At 43.9% G+C, this 19,669-nt stretch overlaps 1 protein-coding gene across 1 annotated transcript; it reads right to left on the reverse strand.

The window, feature by feature from the left end:
* Positions 1 to 1,310: 1,310 nt before the first annotated feature.
* Positions 1,311 to 17,766, reverse strand: vps37ba (VPS37B subunit of ESCRT-I a). The gene is made up of 4 exons (XM_031878228.1): positions 17,542 to 17,766; positions 12,451 to 12,622; positions 4,575 to 4,657; positions 1,311 to 3,695 (listed from the first exon to the last, which is right to left on the reverse strand). The coding sequence occupies exons 1-4, from the start codon at positions 17,644 to 17,646 to the stop codon at positions 3,189 to 3,191; spliced, it is 867 nt and encodes a 288-aa protein (XP_031734088.1). The 5' UTR covers positions 17,647 to 17,766; the 3' UTR covers positions 1,311 to 3,188.
* Between the last annotated feature and the right edge of the window lie 1,903 nt (positions 17,767 to 19,669).

Here is a 19,669-nt window from a genome sequence, read left to right on the forward strand (position 1 = left end):
GGACAAAGTAGTAATTCTGACACAAAAACACTGGAGCAATGTAATACACATGAAAGAAGAGAGGCGAGCGTTTGCTGTGTAATAGTTGTCTAGTCCAAATAATACCTGGAGGGAGGCTGCCGCTGTCAGATAATCCGATTTAGTTACTCTTTTCTTCAGCTAGTTAGCCAGCTAATATCTTAACGTGTCGGCAAAGACAGCGACGGAAAACTGGCGTTTCATCTTCTACGTGCGGCCGGTTATTGTAGAAAACAGCCTTGGTTTTACTTGGTGTAGCTAAACAGCGAGAGTCCCTCCAAGATGCAGACAGCGTCTTCACAGTGTATCCTCCCCCTCAGATTAAACTCTAATCTGACAGCAGTGAGGAGACTTCCTACAACATGGTGGAGCCGATGTCACGTGACTATGGAACTATAACGCGTGCTTCAGGGTGCGTCCCAAAATACAAACCTTTTCTAGTGAGGTGACCTGCTTTTAGTCTTTGCTTCTCGGATCATAAAAAGGGGCAAACGCCTCGAGATACTGCTGCAGTGCCGCTAAAGCGTCAACGCATGCGGTGTGTCCAATGCGCCCATAGTGCCTGAAAACAGAGATCATGTTTGTACGTTTAGCTTTTGTTCTTTGAATTGCTATTTTCCCTTCCTGTATTTCTGATCTGTAATACGGCCGATGGGTACCCGATTAGGGTAATGAGACCGGTACCGTGGTTATGAATCGATCCTCTTCAAGACGAGTCACGATTACATACAGTGATTATACAGTGTTAAACATGCGGGAGTCAGAGACACGCATTCAGTCGCAGAAGGTGTAGTTGTGTAACGTTTCAGGAGTTTTCCTGATTTCGCCCAAATGTATCTGAAAGTTTTATTGAATAAACACAAAAACATCATGTTCAACTCCACCAATTCAATTGTGAGCTGAAAACAAAGACAAGATATTTTGCAAGTGACTCTACCTGAAGCTCGTTTACGCCACACAAGAAACGCCCACTCACACGAGAGCCCGCTGTTAGTGATTTAGTACCGTTAATATTGGATACAAATAGAGTAGAGAAGCATTATGTAGATATATTTTCATGAAACATTGTTATGTGTCTTAGCACTGTACATCACATCCTGGCACCATTACACTGGATTAAACCCCTCATTCATTATCTCCCCAGGAACACTAGATGGCTGTCTCGCTTCATTTTCAAACATCTATTGCTCAGTGCAAAACCGCAGCCTACTCTTTACGAGACATGCAACCGCATGAGCCAACCAAGTGACATTAAAGGGAAAAGTCAGATGTGCAATAATAAAGCAACTACATAAAAGCAGATACAAAAATCTGAGATTTATTGAACTTGAAAATAGCATTAAATTCCACTGAAACATTCATGATAAGTAAATACCTACAACATTACACTGAAAATATCACCAACCACATATAAAACCATGGATAGAGGCTCAGTTTGAACGTAAAGAGCAGCTCAACAGCTACACCAACAAACAAGGTGTTAGAAGAGTCATCAGACTGGACTAAGATCAAGGCCATGCACAAACTAATTATACATTGTTAGTTTCTTTTAGAAATGCTGGTTCGTCGCGATTTTGATGTTTTAGCTTCAGCCATTTCTGTACTTCTGTGTGCTTCGTTCGTCCTGCGGTCTACTTCTCGTCGTCACCGAGATGTGACACGAAACATTTCAGAGCCCTGTTAATTCACCAATTAAGAAAAAAACAAAACAATAGAAGCGACTGTGTGTCAGTGTGTCGCTCTGTCTCGGTGTTTCTGCTTCTCGTTGGGGAAGCAATGCCCGACAGTCAGAAGCCGCCTCTTCCTACCATCTGGGTGAACATGAAATCGGCAGCAGGAGGAGGAGAGGACCAACTGCTCTGCTGGCTGGGAGGGGGGGGCTAACCTCAACAGCTGAGCATAGAGAAACAGGCCCAGGTTAGTCAGCAGGACGCCATCAACGTCACTTCAAGTGTAGGCACTCGTGGCTCTTAAACAGTGCACAGCGACAGCGGTTGGGAGGAGAGAAATAAATAAAATGGTTCCTCCAAAACCTGGTTGACCTTTTGAGTCCCTCCGGAAGTAAAATCTTCCTTGCATATTTACAAAAGGAGTGTTTGAGCTCGACTTCACAAATGGATATGTTGGGGAACGGTTTCACGGTTTACTTGCATAAAAAGAAAGAAAGAAAGAAAGAATGGTTGAACACGGAGTGGAAGTCTTTGGTGCTCAAGTGTGAAACTCAAAAGAGCGGTTGCCGTAGTCTCCTGGTCTCCGATCGAGGAGGATTAAAGACAAAGGCCATTATTAAAAACCAAAAGGGAGTGTTTCATTACGACGGGAACCCACAGAGGAACAACACATGTCAGAAGTGTACTGTATGGCTATACAAGAAAAATAAATCCTTCATTTCAGGCAACGGGGCCTCGTCATTCGTTACAAAAGTTCAGCCACTAATCCTCTCCTTCAACTCCCTTTTTTCTTCCACCGAGACGGCCCGAGCGCGACAGTCAGCCATCTTGGGACCGAGCAGGTCTGGACTCTCTCTTGATGACGCGTCCGCATATTGGGAAAGTGACGCGCCAACCACAGCCCTTCTTTTTACACACACGAGTTAATCAGTCTATCATTAAAATAACTCTATTAGCACTATGTATCGTAAAACAGACGCCGACACTCAAATACCTCCATGTACCTTTGTGAATTACTGCACAGTAATTAGGGTCTCTCTTAGCTTGCATATACATTACCAGTAAGTTAGTATGCCTGCGGGTGGAAATGACTTATCAAACCCTTTTTTTTATGACTTTACAGTTCCATAAAAGCTTGAGGAACCAATTTTGAAGGGAGGCGAGAGACGGGTGGGCACCGGCAGGAGACAGAGAGAGTCCCAGCTCAGAGACAGCCTGCGTCGGGCCCAGCTAAAGCGAGGACCGATCTCGTCTTCTTTTTGTTTTGTTTGTTGGGAGCGTTAACGGGAGCGAGAGGTGAGAGCGGATCCACAGAGATCATCGGAGATTCAGCTGAACATGACCAGACCGGCCAGCGCGGGTCTGCCCTCTTGCGTTGTGATTGGTCGTATTCCAAGAAAGGCAGACGTCGTAGGAAAAATAAATCGTTCTCAGAGGAGTTCCAGTAGTGTAAAGTCTGCGACACGCACTCCTCTTGGAGCGGCAACTGCCTTTATCCATCTACTGCATGATGAAGCCAGGCTGCGGGGCCATACGGGGCGGGGGCCGCTGAGGCACAGCCGGTGGGTACTGAGAGAGGAAGTGGTTTGGGTAGCCGGAAGGGACGTTGGGGAAGGGTTGGCCCGTCCTGGGAGGAATCGGCGGGTACGGCGATGCCGAGTAGAAGGCTGAGGGAGGCTGGGGGGCGGCTGTCGCAGCCGGATTTAGAACCGGGGCCGGCTGGGATGGCGGGAGTGGGGGTTTCCTCCTGGGCTGGGCGACGGGGGAGGAGCCGCTGCCGGCCTCGCTGAGGAGGGACGAGGTGGAGGAGGGTTTTGCCGCTGCCGACACATCCTGAGATCGGGAGTTGGGGACGTACGCCTGGGGGAGCCGGTGACCGTTTAGCACCATCTCCTGCAGCTTCTCGATCTTCACCCGTCTCAAGTGGGCCAGCTTTCTGTTGCTCTGGTAGCTGTCGATGAAGGAATCCAGGGTCATGTCGCCATCCAGGAAGGAGTCAGCCATGTTCTGTTGGCAGAAGTAAAGAGATGTGTAACAGTTTTAGGGAGAGAGAATGGAGACATCCCTTTTCACTTGATACGTATAGTTAAAAGAAATAAAGATAAAAGCAGTGCTACACATGCAATGTTGATCTGAGGCAAGATTTAAACCGGGAACATTAACGCTGCGCACCGTGTGACCCATCACCACAACAATGATCTCCAGCGGCAAAAGAAAGAAAAATACAAAACATCCTCACGGTGAGGTCAAGGTGCCGCATTGTCCCCGGGAGTGGGCATAGGGGAAAGCTTCCCAGGATGCACCGGGGGGGGGCAAAGGATTCACAGAGTCTCATTTGATGCATCCTCAGTAGTGTTGTTGTTCTTCACATGGCGTTCTAAAAAACATTTCGACTGTTTGTTTCTACACTTGTTGCCGAATTATTATCACACGAGAATTAGTGATTCTACCGTGAATGACCCGGTGTGTGCAATCAATCAATATATCGCTTGTGCAAATCCTGCTGGTTCGGCCAATATGATGCTAGTCCCTTGGCTGACCTACCAATAGCGTGTGGTGGTAAACTTCAGCACTCGAATGTTAATAAATGACATCACGAAATTGTATAAAAATAAAGGAGTTTTTTCTCAGAGTATTACACCCCCCCCTTACCATCTTCAGCTCCGTAACTATTTATTTATTTTTTAAACCTAAAATAGCCTTAATGTGCAGTCGTGGACAGGTCACTATTGCAGGTATAAAAACTGACCTCTAAGTTAGTCAGTCATTCTGCTGTTTGGATTTGAACAATGACGCGTTTGTAGGGCATCAGCAGGTATATGAATTACTGACGTCAGTCACCGAGGGACACATGAAGTCATCCACTGTGAGCGGTGCAACGCTTACCTCCGTCTCCTCCTCTATTTTGGCTCCCTCGGCCTGCAGCAGGGCCAGCAAGACGTCCAGGGAGGAGCTTCCTGACTTGTGGTCTGTTAAATAAGACAGAGGAACGGCACAAATGTCATTATTCTGACGGACCCCAAGCTGAGCAGCACTTAACACATATTGAACAGATGTAAAACCAGATGGTGACACAATGACTACGATTTGGCCTGCAACTTTTCAACGGTTAGTATTAAAACTAAAGAATTTTCTTTTTATGTGGGTCCGGGGGAATCCATCCATATAAAGGTACGCCCATTTGCATCCAAATCTGTTTTTTCCTCTACTCCTCGTGTAAAATTTGGGGGGAGATTTGGGAGAACATCTCTGGACCAAACCGGAAAAAAAGTTACTTTGGCACATTTTTGATGTTGCATTCCGTTTAGCTTCAGCTGGGCCATCAAAGTTTGTTCAAATGTTGTGGGAAGGGCTTATACTACACACAAAAAAGTATTTTCTCCTCAACGCTTTTGTGCCATGTGACGTCTGTGAGTGGCAATGACCAATTTGGTGCCTTTTGGCCAAAAGGTGGCGCTGTAGCAGCATCATCTATCCTGCTGCACTGGTGACTTTTAATGCTCACTGAATGAGACACTTTCAAAAGAAAAACTTCATTGTGATTATGCATTAACGCAATGAACAGAGTTATTTCACTGTTTTGATAGCTTTTGTGACGAAAGCTCTTTGTCTGTGAAACTTTGCTGCAACAACATCTTTAACATAACAATACAACAATTCATCACCTCTTTCAACACACTCCAGTCACAAGAGACTGGTGTAGCGTGTACACAGATGCAGTCTCAATGAAGTGTGATCAACGGTTCAATTAATGAAATATTTTTGCCAAGCAACCCCCCCCACAAAATAATCCCTCCGTAACTTAAACTGAAATGAACTGAATAATACAGTACTAATAATGGGCCTGTCACAACAAAGCTGAGGCAGGATATGTAAAATGTGGCCGTCTCGGTCCTGTGACGAACAGCCACAACGCCTCTGTTTGCTGTGGACTTGCAAAGCCCCACAGACTCAACAGAAACTGGCGTGGTGTCTCTAAAGGAGGGAGTCTGTTTTGTTTTGTTTCCTAAGCAGTGCTGAACATTAACACCGACTAGGGCGGGTATCACATATGAACAATTAAGACCAATGGCACTGGGTACAGAACTGTCAACTCACCATCAGTCCACCAAGCCTAGACACGATAGAGTGGATCTCTAACTCCAGCAGAGACGACAGTCTAACCTGATGTGCCACCATCGACTCCCCTCTATGTGGGGCCACCTGAACCCTTTTTTCATACGCGTGTGCCGGCTGGGCTTGACTCCGTTTGACTCGGCATGTAAACCCAGCCCAGGCCAGGATTTGCATCTCACTTACAACAGGGCTACCTGGTTGAAGGTGTAACCATGGCTGCGACTGGCAGTCAAAGGAGCAGCTGTAAACACATTTTATTTCCTATATTCCTCACAATAAGAGTCTCCTCTTATTTTGTTATTTAAAAGCTTTCATTATGAAGCAGCAAAAAAACAGGAAATGTTCATCAGCAGCAACTTAACGCCACTCCTACGCAGCTGAAAGCAAACATGAGGGTAAAACAAAATGGATATCTGAAAGTAACAGTGACTAGTAAAAAATAGAGGTCAGTGAGGTCATTAAGTGTTGTTGCAGCTGGCTGGTTAGCTAGGTAGTGCGAGAGTGAGGCGCTCCAACAGAGGTTCTGTTAGACCCAGAGCTACCACTGTCTGGCTCATTTGCTATAACCACTGTAACAAGATAGCTAACGAGCCAGCTGTATGCTAGTTAGCTAGCTCGCTAACTCCACCATGCTTTAGTGCTGCGCTGGTTACAGAAAATTAGCCAATCAAAGTGGTCACTCACCGAGCCGTAGCGGTGTGCTTTCCTACACTGATGACAGTGTGGACGAGGAACAAAGTTGTTCAATTTGACTCATTCGCTCTGGCTCGTTTGTCGTTACTGCTAAAGCTCACCTCAGTGAGTCAGGGACTTGCTGTAAGTCAAACGGACGCCGCTCTGACATCCTGCTACGATTATTTGAATGCGAATGACCCGTTTCCTCGTATTCTATTTCTACAGTGAGCATTCTAAAACGTTCACAATTACAATGCCAACATTGTTTTAGCAGTTATAATGTAATATAATTGATGTTGTAAAATACCACTCAAAACCACTAATGTCAACGTAATGGTGACAGGCTTAAAGTTACTGTGAGGAACTTTTAACTGGTTATGAAACAGTTCATTTAATACTGATGGCTCTATAAGACCTACACAAGTAAGCAAGACCATCAGCGGAGAACAATGGCTATTTCTAAACACTTATTCCTAATGCTCGTCATCGGTGCCACAGAGTGCAGTAAAATTAGTTTTCTAAAAGGGACTCTGGTGTTTGGAAACACTACCACTTTCATCCACAGGGACCGCCAAAATCAACATAACATTTTAATTCTTTGTGGTAGCTTTAATTTAAATTTCTAATATGTTTCATGGTTCATTAAGTGTTAATAATGCTAAATGAGTGCTGGCGGTTAAGTGTGTGAAAGGCAGAGGACAATAAGAAAGCCATATGTTAGCAAAAAAGACTGGCCAAGCTACCTCCACACTTTCTTCAAGAGCGATATTTGCTTTTGAGTACAACAATGAAGTAGCGCTGCAGTTAAAATGTCACGACTTTATCATCTCAGTGTGTCACCTTTGACTTCAGCAATAACATCGACTGTCTCCTTCAATAAGGAAAAATGGGAAATAAGAGCTTAGAGGTAGCTCATTCACATTTTTATCAGTACGGACTAAAGATCCGGTGATAACTCTGGTAAAATTATCTAATTTTAATGATCTAGCTTTGCAATAAACATCTGCCCTGAAGATGTAGTGCGTGACAACTACACACAAGGAGTATTAGGGGGCGCCAGACCCATTTCCTGCTCCAAGTTTCCTGTATATTTCCAGTGAATATTATCTGTTCCTCCAATAGAAGGCCAGAAAGTAACAATATAACTAAACCTCAAGTAATTTTACTACGTCACTACTCCAGCACTCTTGCAGTTTAACAAGGTTTAAATAACTAGCTAAATGCCTGAATTACACAACAAGCTTGTCAAACCGGCTGCAGTTCGCCCTGTAACGTTTAGCACGTCAGAGTCCATAAGAACAAGATCCCTGATAATGAAAGACTGCATCACACAGAACAGAAACAGTGAGCGGCAAAGCACTAATGATTAACGTTGCACAAGGAGCAGCTCGGCCACTTTTCTTGTTTCATGTGTCGGCAGGCTGACCTGTGAGAGACAAACATGAAAAAGATCTTATGCAACGTTGTATAGTTTCCACCCTGGATGGCCATGACGAATCATGAGCCGAGAAAAATAGTTTTGAGAGATTCCACAAACAACCATTAGCAAGACCGAGATTTCTTGTCAAATTGCCATATTAACTGAGGATTAAAAAAAATGTGTCTGCGCTAGATGCCCCAAAGAAAACCAACTCATGTTGGTGTGCCAAATTTCACTGGCATATTTTGATTGAGGGGGAAAAAAGTTCCAAGGCGTAACGAGGCTCCAGCAGCATTCCCCTCACAAAGTTGCGATTCTCTGGCCGAGCGGAGAGCCCCGCCGGGAGACCACGACACAAAGTCTGGGCCTGGAGATCATGAGACAGCTATTTAGTAAATGAATCCACATCGACCCCTTTGCTGTCATTCTCTCTCTCTCCCGCCCTCCCACCTTCCTTGCCTGCCGGCCCCCGTCATCCACCACCCACCACTCCCTCCCGCTCACTGTGGCTGTTTTACACCAGCTCGCCTGGCAGCACAAAAGGCCCCACTGTGGGCCGTGGATGCTGGATGGTTGTGGTGATGGGGCTGCCCCTGCCTCCTTCTGGCCTCTGGAGTCCAATGGACAGTGAAGGGTAAGGCAGAGGCCACACATTTCCTGGGAGAAAAAGGTTAGGGAGGGCAGTGGTGCTGGGGTAACTGCATGCAAAAAAAAAAACACAAAAAAAACAGCAAGTTACTGTAGGTTGGATCCTTCATCTGGGTCAAACGGCTCCATTTCTCTTGGCTGCGAGCGTCGCGGTCCTTCCCCAGCTGCTCTGCACAGAAAATCCACAACTACGACGGCTGGTGCATGAGAGGCGGGGCGAAGGAGGGGGGGGCACCGGGTAACCTACATTTGACAAAAGCCATCGCTTTCTGACAACACACTGCTGCATCGGTGTGTTGAGTCCTGTATGAGGAGGGGCTTTGGATGTTGCGCCGCTTCAGGTCGTGAAGCAAAGACTTAAGGGAAAGGTCAACGAGCAAAACGTATGCTACTTCCCAGTAGAAACACTCGAATAGCCGATATTTAAATCATCAGGTAAGAGTTGTAAAAACAAATGCACTAACAGCTGAATGGTTATTTTCCTTCCTCCGGTCATGTGAATGAGACCGAGGGTTGGGAGGGGGGGGCTGAAGGAAACGCTAGCGTGCTTTCTTCATGGGCCCCATAATGCAGAAGATGGCCGGGAGATCCAGGTAGCTTCTATACCAGGCATGGGCAAACTACGGCCTGCAGGCCATATGCGGCCTGTTAGGCTTTTTAATCCGGCCCGTTAAATATTGGTACAAAATTGTCCAAACTATAATAGAGACTAGGGCTGGGCGGTATACCGGTTTTAATTTCCCGTATGATATAAATTCTTCACACACACCGTCATACCGCCGCACAGCCGAAACAACTGCAGTCTGACTTCAACACGCAGCTAAATGTATTGTTCGCGCTGAAAGCTCTGCAGCCGGAGCTAGTTCTCTTATATGTATTGAGAGGGAACCCTAGTCATGGTCATAACTTTATAACACAACAATTAATAACCCACAACTAACGCTCTTTAACAGAGCAAAACACCACGACACAACAGTCTGTGACACAAACAATTTCTAACACTAATAATTGTACATTTATAAAACTTCACCGTCGAACTGCATGCTGGGTACAGCTCACTCACGAGCCTGCTAGCACAACAGTCTGCTAACAGCTTGGAGAGGCTCCGTGGCTCCAGTTACGTTACATTAAAGAACAGAACAGAGCGATGCAGGATGAACAAAGACAGACCGGAGATGCACCGATAGAGTTTGACACATATGCAACGCTGATTACCGTGTAATATGTGTGGTATTTGTTATAAATGTACGTTGGTACATATAAGCTGTACATGGAGGGGCTTAAGACCCAGGGGAATGTAGGTGAAGGAAACAGGAAGAGACGGAAGACACGCCACACAAACAGCTGTTCACCGCTCGTCACGATCCTGCAGACCAGTGATTCTCAACTGGTGGTACATTGCGGACCCGTTTTCAGTGGGTCGCGGGACTTTGCTTTATGCAGCGGAGTTATTCACGCTCCTCTCCAGCATTTACGGCACTTGTACAGCGGTGCAGGAAAAACACCGACCAATGCGTTCTAAATCACGTCACATGATGCAGTTTAGCCGATAAAATAAGGGTATTCTGATACGTTTCCTGACGCCAGTGAGATGTACCCACACCGTGACACAGGGGGAGAGACAAGGAAAGACATTACAGAGCAGAGCTCTAATAATGTTAGATGTGAAAGTCAAATATCTGTATGATCCCTTCAAAAAAAGCAAATTCCAAAAAACACCTCAGATCGGTTCTGAGACTTGACACAACCAAACTGACACCAAACGTTGATGCACTGACAAAAAAGGGTGACCACCAACACTGTACCCACTGAAATTAAATGTTAAAAGTTCTCTTTACTTTTTCGGTCATGGCTTTTACTTGTAATCTATATTAGTTCACACAAACACTCCATTCATCTGCTACTGGCCCGGCCCGTCTCTCAAATTTTAAAACTCAATGTGGCCCCTGAGCCAAAAAGTTTGCCCACCCCTGTTCTATACTCATGCACCACTGCAACGTATCGTCATAAAACAGTTTGTATGATATCTTATGGAAAGTTACTCCTCATTTTTCCTACGTTTTCCTACGAAAGCCAGCAACTCATGTCAATTTCCGCTTGTTACATGCAAACAGCCTTTTAATGGACGGAGATCTCAATTTTGATGTGGTGTCATAATTGAACTCAATGTTTCTCAAAAAAAAAAAAAAAAAAAAAAAACTGGAACTTTATACCAAAAAGGCTGCAGACCCCTGTTACACATACTGGAAGCAGGCTTTTCAGAGTCTGCATGCCTCGCAGGGCAGAAGGCAAAGTCAAACTTTTATCAGCGTGGCAGAGCAGTCAGCATACTATTTTGAGCTGGCTGCTTGGCAACCGCTGCATGCGTCACCAAGGTCACAAGAACTGTCCCTCCCTCTTCTTTACACACTAGGAGGTACTGTGAAGGTGCGCCTATTAAGGGTTCTGACAGCCCTACAAGCGCTTATGAGATCTTGCAGCAGAGGTGCAAATCAGATCTGGAACTTGCTCAACCCCCAAACAGTGAGTTCAATCGCAGAAACGCGACAGCTGGGCTTCTGGTGGGGAAAAAAGGGAAGCTTACGGCATCTGACGGGAAACACGAGAGACCGGAGAAACCGGTCTGTTCAGTGTGTGTTCATGCAGAAGAACAAACAAAAAAACATAACAGCACAGCTTCCTATGAGGATGACTGAGGTTAACTCTAAAACTAGAGGCAGATCATTTAAGTGAGCTGAAAGTGGTGAAGTTGCACCGCATTTACATCCCAGAACCCTCGTCACACCACTCTCTCTGTCCCCGGGTTGCCAGTTCGTATCTCAGCCGTCACTATAAAATAATCAAAAGAATAATCCTTTAGGTTTCAGCGACTGTTCCGTTTTCTGATTAAGACACCGAAGAACTGTAAATGATTTGATTTCATTCCATGTCTGAATAAATGTGGACGTGTGCTGACATTGTCTTCATCCTTGAAAATATTCGGACTTAAAAATATGAGTTTTGGTAAAATAGATATTTATCACAATGTATTGCAGTACTAAAAATATGTTGAGACCGGAGTTGGCCTTGATTTCCGGTTTAGCCAGTCCGAGCTCAAACCAGTTTGATTTTGTGCAAACAGGCTGAACCTGTGCCGATGGCGCCTAAATCAGACTTGTGTTGCATTATAAATAAGCAATATGACAACTATTAACATCATATTATATTGCTAATGAACTAACGGAGCCACTAGCTGTGATATAGTACCCTGCTGTGCTCTGTTTTCTAGCGGCGGCGTGATGGAGAGTACGTTTCAGTGGAGGTGGAACTTGTTTCTTTACAGGGCTTGCAAAGGCAATAAAGTAGTCTATGACTGAGGTATGAGTTTACAGTTGGTTACCTCCTCTGCGTTGTGGAGGTTGGTTTATGACGTTATTCTGGCAACACTCCTCGTCTTTGTGCTTCTTCACAGTTAATTTTGTTCACACGTCCTCTGGCATTTTAGAGTATCTCGCAACAAATTTTGCCAACCCTCTTAACCCAGTGAGCCACGGTCGTCCCAAAATATGTATATAATAGATGAGCATACCGGTCCAGTGTGGGGTGTGAGCAAATGAACGGCGCTCGGAGCTGCAAAGCTTCCCTGTAATATCAATTGTGTTTGAACCCAACGCTAGCAGAGACCTACATTTAAAGTAAAATGTATATATTGTGTATATTGTGTCAGATTTCCTGTCTGAAGCTTGTCGTTTGAAGCCGCATGCATTTTGTCTATGTATCGGTTTTCCAATGACTTCATGGACAAGAGTGCTGAAATTTGTTAAGGGCTGGAAAACATTAAAGATTCAAGCCGCTGAGAGGAACTAATCAATAGCTTTCTTTTCCTTCCCTCTCTTTCATGCGACAGCTGTACTGCTGCTGTACCTAGGGTGGATTTGCGGAGCTGGTAGGACTCGAAGCTGTCCTGGAGACAGATGTAGCGCTTGGTGAGCTCCTCCTTCTTGTGATCCAGTCTGGGCTGCAGGGCCAGGTTTTGCTCCGCCAGGGTCCGGTTGCTGACCAGCGTCGTCTCCTTGCTCTGCTGGACTTCCTGCATCTACAAGGGAGACGACAAAAACAACACCATGTGAGAAAAATATGCAAAGCTAGTAGTATTTGTTTTTCTTTCATGCTGGATTTAAACTGAACCCGGGTGAGGGGAAGACGTCCTTCTCTGCAAATAATATTGATTCATTGCTGAGAAACATCCGAGAAATAAAAAAGAAAGTTATTGTAGTGAATATTAATCATCGCACTGAACCCGCCAGGTTTTTCCCACACGGCTCCCATGAGCCTCTTCCCATATTTTTAGAAAGACAAACCGGGAGGACAAATGTGTCATCGAGCTGCCCAAAATCAGCAGCCTCTCTTTACGACGAGAAGAGGAAACTTGAGTCTTCATTTTGCAGCATTATACAATGAGGGGCCAGAGGGAACAGACAACCGCAATGGCTGCCCCATTACTAAACAATGAACAGACCATCCGACTTGTTACAGCAGGAAAACCACAGGTGTATCCAATAATAATCATGGCTGCATTTCATTCAGGCGTGCAGGTACAGAACTACAGCAGTGAAATGCCTGGAAAAGCCTCTGCCACTCACCACCGGCTGCTCCTCAATGAAATCAAATATAAACACAAACACAATTAAGGCTGCAACTAACGATTTGTTTCATTATCGATTCATCTTTAAAATGTCAAAAAATAAAAGGTGTAAAATTGCCAGTTTGCAGAGAACTTCAAATGTCATGTTTTATTAAACCTAAACGGTGTTCACTTTGGCATTATTTACAATTAGGCGGAAACCTCCAGGTCTGAAAGTGAAGCCGATGCAGAAGTGCCTTAAAGCTGCATTCTCTCTAGTGTCCACCAGGGGGCGACTCCTCTGGTTGTATAGAAGTCTATGAGAAAATGACTCTACTTCTCTCTTGATTTATTACCTCAGTAAACATTGTAAACATGAGTTTATGGTCTCAATCTCTAGTTTCAAGTCTTCTTCAATACAGCATGATGTTCATTTAGTACATTATGGTCTATTTAGAGTCAAACAGACCATAAAGCAGGGGATGCTTTAGGGGCGGGGCTCCACAGTGATCGATAGGTCTCTACCACAGCGTTGTCCAGTCTGCAACTAGTCCGTGTAACAACTATTGTAACAAGTATTTTGTTCAGCATTCAGTTGAACTCAGCTCCACACTCATTTCACTTCTGGTTGCAAAAAACAAAGATGGCGACGGCCAAAAAGACGAACTCGAGCCTTCAAAACGGCAGTCAACAAACCAACGGGTGATGTCACGGTGACTACGTCCACTTCTTATATACCAGTTTATTAGTGGTGTAACGGACCACTGTTGATCCGTGATCCATACGGATCCCCTCTCGGTTCATCACGCATGTGAACCGTGGATTAATGACACAGTTTAACGTTAACATCAGTGTGAAATAAAGTTTTATTGACAATCGTTATCCGCCAATATTCAGTAAAATATGAATCAGGACATCTGTATTTATGCTTTTCTAGTCGCTGATCATGTTACATTGTAAACAACCAATTATTGTTTAACGTAATCATGATGTGTTCACATGTAATCTGTAAAATGTAGTGTTGGTGAGAAACTTGAATAAATCCAGTAGTTTGAAGGAGATGTTTTCACAGCAACATAAATAGATATTAGAGATGATGTATAACCTGTTTACATGAACTATCAACAGACTATAATACATCAATAAAACTACTTATGACAATTTTTATTTTATTTAATTTAATAAGATAGAATTTTTTATTTACATATTCGAATTATGCGTTTTTATGAAGAAAAAAACAATACATTTCTATGACAAAGTAAAAGGATAACTTCAAATTATTGGTCTGCACCGACTTGAGCGGTTCAAATGCTCCACTCCCTCCGTAAAAAAAAGGCTGAAATATAGGAAATGTAGGTTAAGAGCTCGTCTGGATGGACCACAGTCCTGAATTTTGGCGAGCTGGTGGAACAGCTCAACCACAAAGACTCGGGTCGCCGTAGTAATACACCTCTAAAATTAGAAGCACATTTTGCTTCAGCAATTCTTACGATCAAACTCATTTCAGTTGCACTCCTTTCTCTTGTGTGACCACTAGTTAAAAGCCACATGAAATCTCACAGGATGTCGTTACATAAGTGTGAAACAGGATGAGTCTGACACCAAGCTTTGGCTCCAGAACTCTGACCTACAAACGTGAATGATGTTCTGTGGAGTCCCCACTCTCGGCCAAAACCATCAAATTTGCTACTAGAAAAGTATTGAAATATTATTATTGGAGTTGGACTGCTAACAGCTTACTGCAGATGTGTCGGTATTAGGGCTGGGCGATGCGTTAAAAATGTCAATCTCAGCCCAACAACTGCCGATTGCTGATTTGTTTGTGCCAATAAATTTGCGAAATAGAACAACAAACATCGCCTGAAACAAAAAAGTTAACCAGCAACGTACTCAGCCATTCGCCGAATCGTCCAACTCTAAATCGGTAGATATGCAACAAGAGATTGCACAACAGAAATGGCAACCTGGCTTCGGCGTCATTCAGAAAGTGTTTCCATCACATACTTCGTCACCCAGACAGTACTCGCGAGTTGATGTTACATGTAAAATGTCCCGCTCAGTGTGCATCTTGCTCCAAAATCCAACAGATCCCATCAAGATTTATGATATATGTATGTTATAATAAATAACTATCAGCTGACATATGGTGATCATATCATTTTGAATTCCTACGTATCTATATCAGCATGAGCCTCTAAAGAATCCATTAAAACAGCTGCTCATCGAGGCACTTATTTGAACTGCTGCGATCATGCTCTGGATTAGCAAAGCCCCCCCAAACATAAGAAGCGAGAGATGATCCTCGGCTTAATCTCGACTCGCTTCAAAATGCAACGTAAAGTGGAAAGCTTAAAACGAGCCGTAAACATCGTGCGTTTGACGTCGGAGAACTGGGTCACCTGCAAATCGAGATCATGCTGGCTTTCAGCGCAGTGGACACTCACAGGGTGTCGCTGGAGAGATCCAACATTTTTTTTAAATATGTGCTGCTGCCTGAGCAAAGAAACAACTACTATTACACACGCATGTTGCCTTCTTGGGTATAAAAAGCGACACACGGCATCTACAGGTACGACAAAATTCAAGTTCAACTCACGTGAAAACAGGATCCACTGAATCTAAACAAATTCACGACAGAAGGATTTTGTATTATTCAAAAGGGCGACGCGTGCCGCCTTCAGTGCATTTTTTTTGCAAAACAGGGAGATTATGTCCTCCAGGGGAGCATGCGTCTGTACACCTCTGGCAAGAAGGGTACGTGTCTGCATACTCCAGCTGTGTAGTTCTCAGCGCTATCTGGTTTCACTCCACGTCCCATGACACCGCCTTTTGTTCCCGTACAGTCACAAAGAGAGGACTTCCCCCGGGCCGCTCCACCTCTGGCATGTCTTCACTTGTCTGCTTCATCTCTCCAGTAGAGTCTCATGACTTAACTCAAGTCAACAACTGCGGCGTCCTTTGAGGTACACGAGTCTCCTCCCTCTAAGTAAGCTACGGGGAACTGCAAAAAAAAAAGAAACCACTGGGGACGATGGGGACACAAGGGGTGTGGATCACAACAACAGAGCTGGCAACACGAAAAGGCCCAGCTAGCTGCACAACGTGCGTCCAAATGGAGAAATATAACTTGTGTGTGTTCTTTCGTGCTTTTTGTGAGGTGAAATGGATCCAAAAGCACTTAAGCTGACGTACAGCAGCTTTAGTTTCTCATGTTTGAGAAGAGCGGCTTTTGTTTTGTTTGTTTTTTAAAATCAGATATTAGCTAGAAGGAAAACACACAGCGCCATGACAATGGGCAAGAAGTCCCATTTTCTGACTATGTTTCTAATTATCGATTACTAAAAATAAAGTGTTCACACACACTACACACAGTGGGAAAAAGTCCCCCAACACCGGGGATCTGCCGGGAGCTGATTCAGCCCCACACCGCTGGAACTGACTACTTTGGAAACAGAGTGGGAAATAATCTGGAGCGCAAATCCTGTATAAAAAAAGAAGGGGGAAATAAAATGAAAAAACCTTTCCAAGAGCTATGGTTTATTATCGGTGTGTGTGTGGAAACACTGAGGCTTATCATCAGACTGGTGAAATGATAAGACTGCAAAGCAGGTACACCTTCATTGGAAAGTGCTGACTCCTTGTGCTGCTGGATCGAGGCCACAAAGAAAAAGAAACGGCCCAACGAACTCTGAAATGTCAATTAATGGTGCTTTTGCCAACTGCCTCACGTGCCTTCGTCGTGTGAAACCACTTTAGACATATTCTGAATGAACAAAGTAATCTGGTGAATTCGGCATAGCTTTATTCAACGACACGGCAACTAATAGCTAAGAACATCTCTGTTGTTGCGTTAGTACTAGTCATTGTTCCGGTGTCCACCGAGCTCAGTCGTGTTGTAGATGCGGCTGTTCAGTCATGTGCTCCTCGGTATCGGTCTACCTGCGCCGTCACTCAGAAATTGGCAGTTTCGTGAGAGGAGTTTCGCGCGACGACCTGTCTGACAAGTGTGAGGAAGCTAGGCCATAGCTTCAATACTTACTGAGAATGACTCAGCCTTCATTAAACAGTCTTCTTGTCCACATACTACTGAACGTAAACGAGCTTCGACACGTCGTAAACTGGTCCCCTCTGAGGGTTCAACTTGAGACAATGCTCCGCTCCCAAGGTTAACGACTTGTGCCTTATTTTGTTTTCCAGAACAATGAAGTTCAGTTGACAACACATATTAGTGATAAGAATCCTCAACGTGATTCGAAGCAGCCATTACTGAACCGTAGGAGACGCTGTGAAAGCACAACAAAGGGTTGAGGGGAAAGAAAGAAAAAAACCAGTGACCGAGAAAAAGGAGTCAGTAGCTAACGCTGGACTACAAAGCCGATCGCTTCACGTACCTCGTCCATCTCCTGGACCATTTGTGTGAGTTTTTCGTCGTCCTCTAGAATTTCGTTGAGTTGAGTCATCGAGTAGGCGCTGAACTTGTTGTTAAAACTCGACATTGTAGCTCTGGTTGTGTGCTTCTCTCCGCCTGAGATCCTCTTCTCGCTGCTCAGATTGTGACAGCTGACTGAGCTTCTCTTACAGGAAGTAGAGTCAGGCCCAGTGCTGCCTTCACGTGCTGTCGGACATATGGCGTCCAACGGTAAACCTCACAACGAGTGTCGATTGCGGAAAAAAATACGGTGTATCTAAATATTTTACCAAATTCGACGGTGTCAGCTAATTAAGATTATAATAACATAAATAAAACATACCAATCTTTTTTTAATCATTCGAATATTATTTAAAGATATAATAAATATCTTATTTGTAAATTAAAGTCATCACAGAGGAGACATTAAATGCAGCATTTGGTATTATTAGTGCCCGAGCACCGACAATTTCGGGCCGTGAGATCCCTATTGAAACTGAAGGAATTACTATTATTATTTGTCTGTCCACGGAATCGCCTTTTTGGGGGCTTTATCATATCCCGAAACTCCCCATATTTGGCGAGCATATCAGGATTGCGGTAAAATTTGATATTTTATGGGTCTCGTACTCGAGTCTGACAAAATTGCTCGCTAGCGCCCCCTATAAGTTTGACCGGCGGCGCCTCTCACCCAGTAGTATGTCCGATTTACTTGAAATTTGACACACATGTCCAGCTCCGCCTATTCTATATATACACGTTTTTGCCACCTCCTCCTACACGCTGGGTCTGATTGGTACCAAATTTGCTGTGGATCATTATTGGATCTATATCATCAAAAGTTACAAAAAGCTTGTTGATATCTCATTGCACTAAGAATATATGAACCAATGAACTTAATAGGGCCATGGCCTTCTACAGCAATATATATAACTTCAAAACCATGTGGCCTATCATCACGAAATCTGTAGCATATGTCCACATTGTGTTCTGTAACATACCCTCAAATTTTCATTCCATACAATAACTAGGGGGCGATACAGTAATACAACCATTTTTATTCATTTTTCATTGTTTTCAGGAGTGGTACTTTAACAAATTCCTCCCACAGAATTTATGCGATCGACTTCAAATTTGGTCAAGATGATCTAAAGGCATGTCTCTTGGAACCATGCTAAAAAACTAACAGGAAGTTGGCCATTTTGATTTTTGTGTGAATTTTCCCTTGACTTCTAGTCGCTATACTGTGTGCCATCTTCATTTACTATTAACCTGTAACATATACACAATATTTACACATCTGAACAAATCTCACAAGTGTTACCTTTATTATAACATAAAAACTATTAAAATAGACCTTGTAGTTACAGATTTACAGTCTTTTTAGTATGGGTATGCAATTTTCGAGCAGAGGCCTAAAAATAGGGCTAGGGCCCAATGGGTTAACAAACTCCTCCTCGAGACTCCCTTTCATATTTGGTCATTACAATCTAAAGCATGTTCTCTAGTGCCACATAGTGGATACAGGAACTATTGGAATATGTGCACTACATGATTTCCAACATCACACACTCCAAGCATTAAAAATACGTCTAACTTTTGGGCGCGCTGTCGCAGATATTTATGGCTGCGTCTGCCGGCGTCCCGCCAGTACCCCCGATGTGCGGGAGGATGCGAGAGCCCGTACATCGCTGCTTGCAGCTTTAATTTATGTTTGTTTCCATAAAGGCCAACATACAGTTTATTTACATATAGTTTATATTAAGTGATTTATAAAATTTCATTATTTATCTCTGGTCATTGATTTATCCCCATGACAGACAATCATATATCTCTGTAGTGAATTCTATTCAACAGACAAAGGCACCCGTCTTTTCTTTGTAGTCATTACAGCACTTGTTGAATTACCAATGATGCAATTGAACAACACATTTCTACACGTGCCACTGTGAAATCCTTATAAAAGCAAAAAAAATCCTGAGGAAGACGTAAGTAAAACAATAATTTATCTGTCTGGATTGTAATGACAATTCAAAAGAATTAACACAACCAGTACTACAGTACATTAACTGCAACATTTTGCCTATCATTGAAGCTGATGTATCAGTTAG

This window comes from Anarrhichthys ocellatus, unplaced genomic scaffold, assembly GCF_004355925.1.
Source record: "Anarrhichthys ocellatus isolate YVR2014 unplaced genomic scaffold, GSC_Weel_1.0 scaffold168, whole genome shotgun sequence".
In the NCBI taxonomy this organism is placed as follows: Eukaryota; Metazoa; Chordata; class Actinopteri; order Perciformes; family Anarhichadidae; genus Anarrhichthys; species Anarrhichthys ocellatus.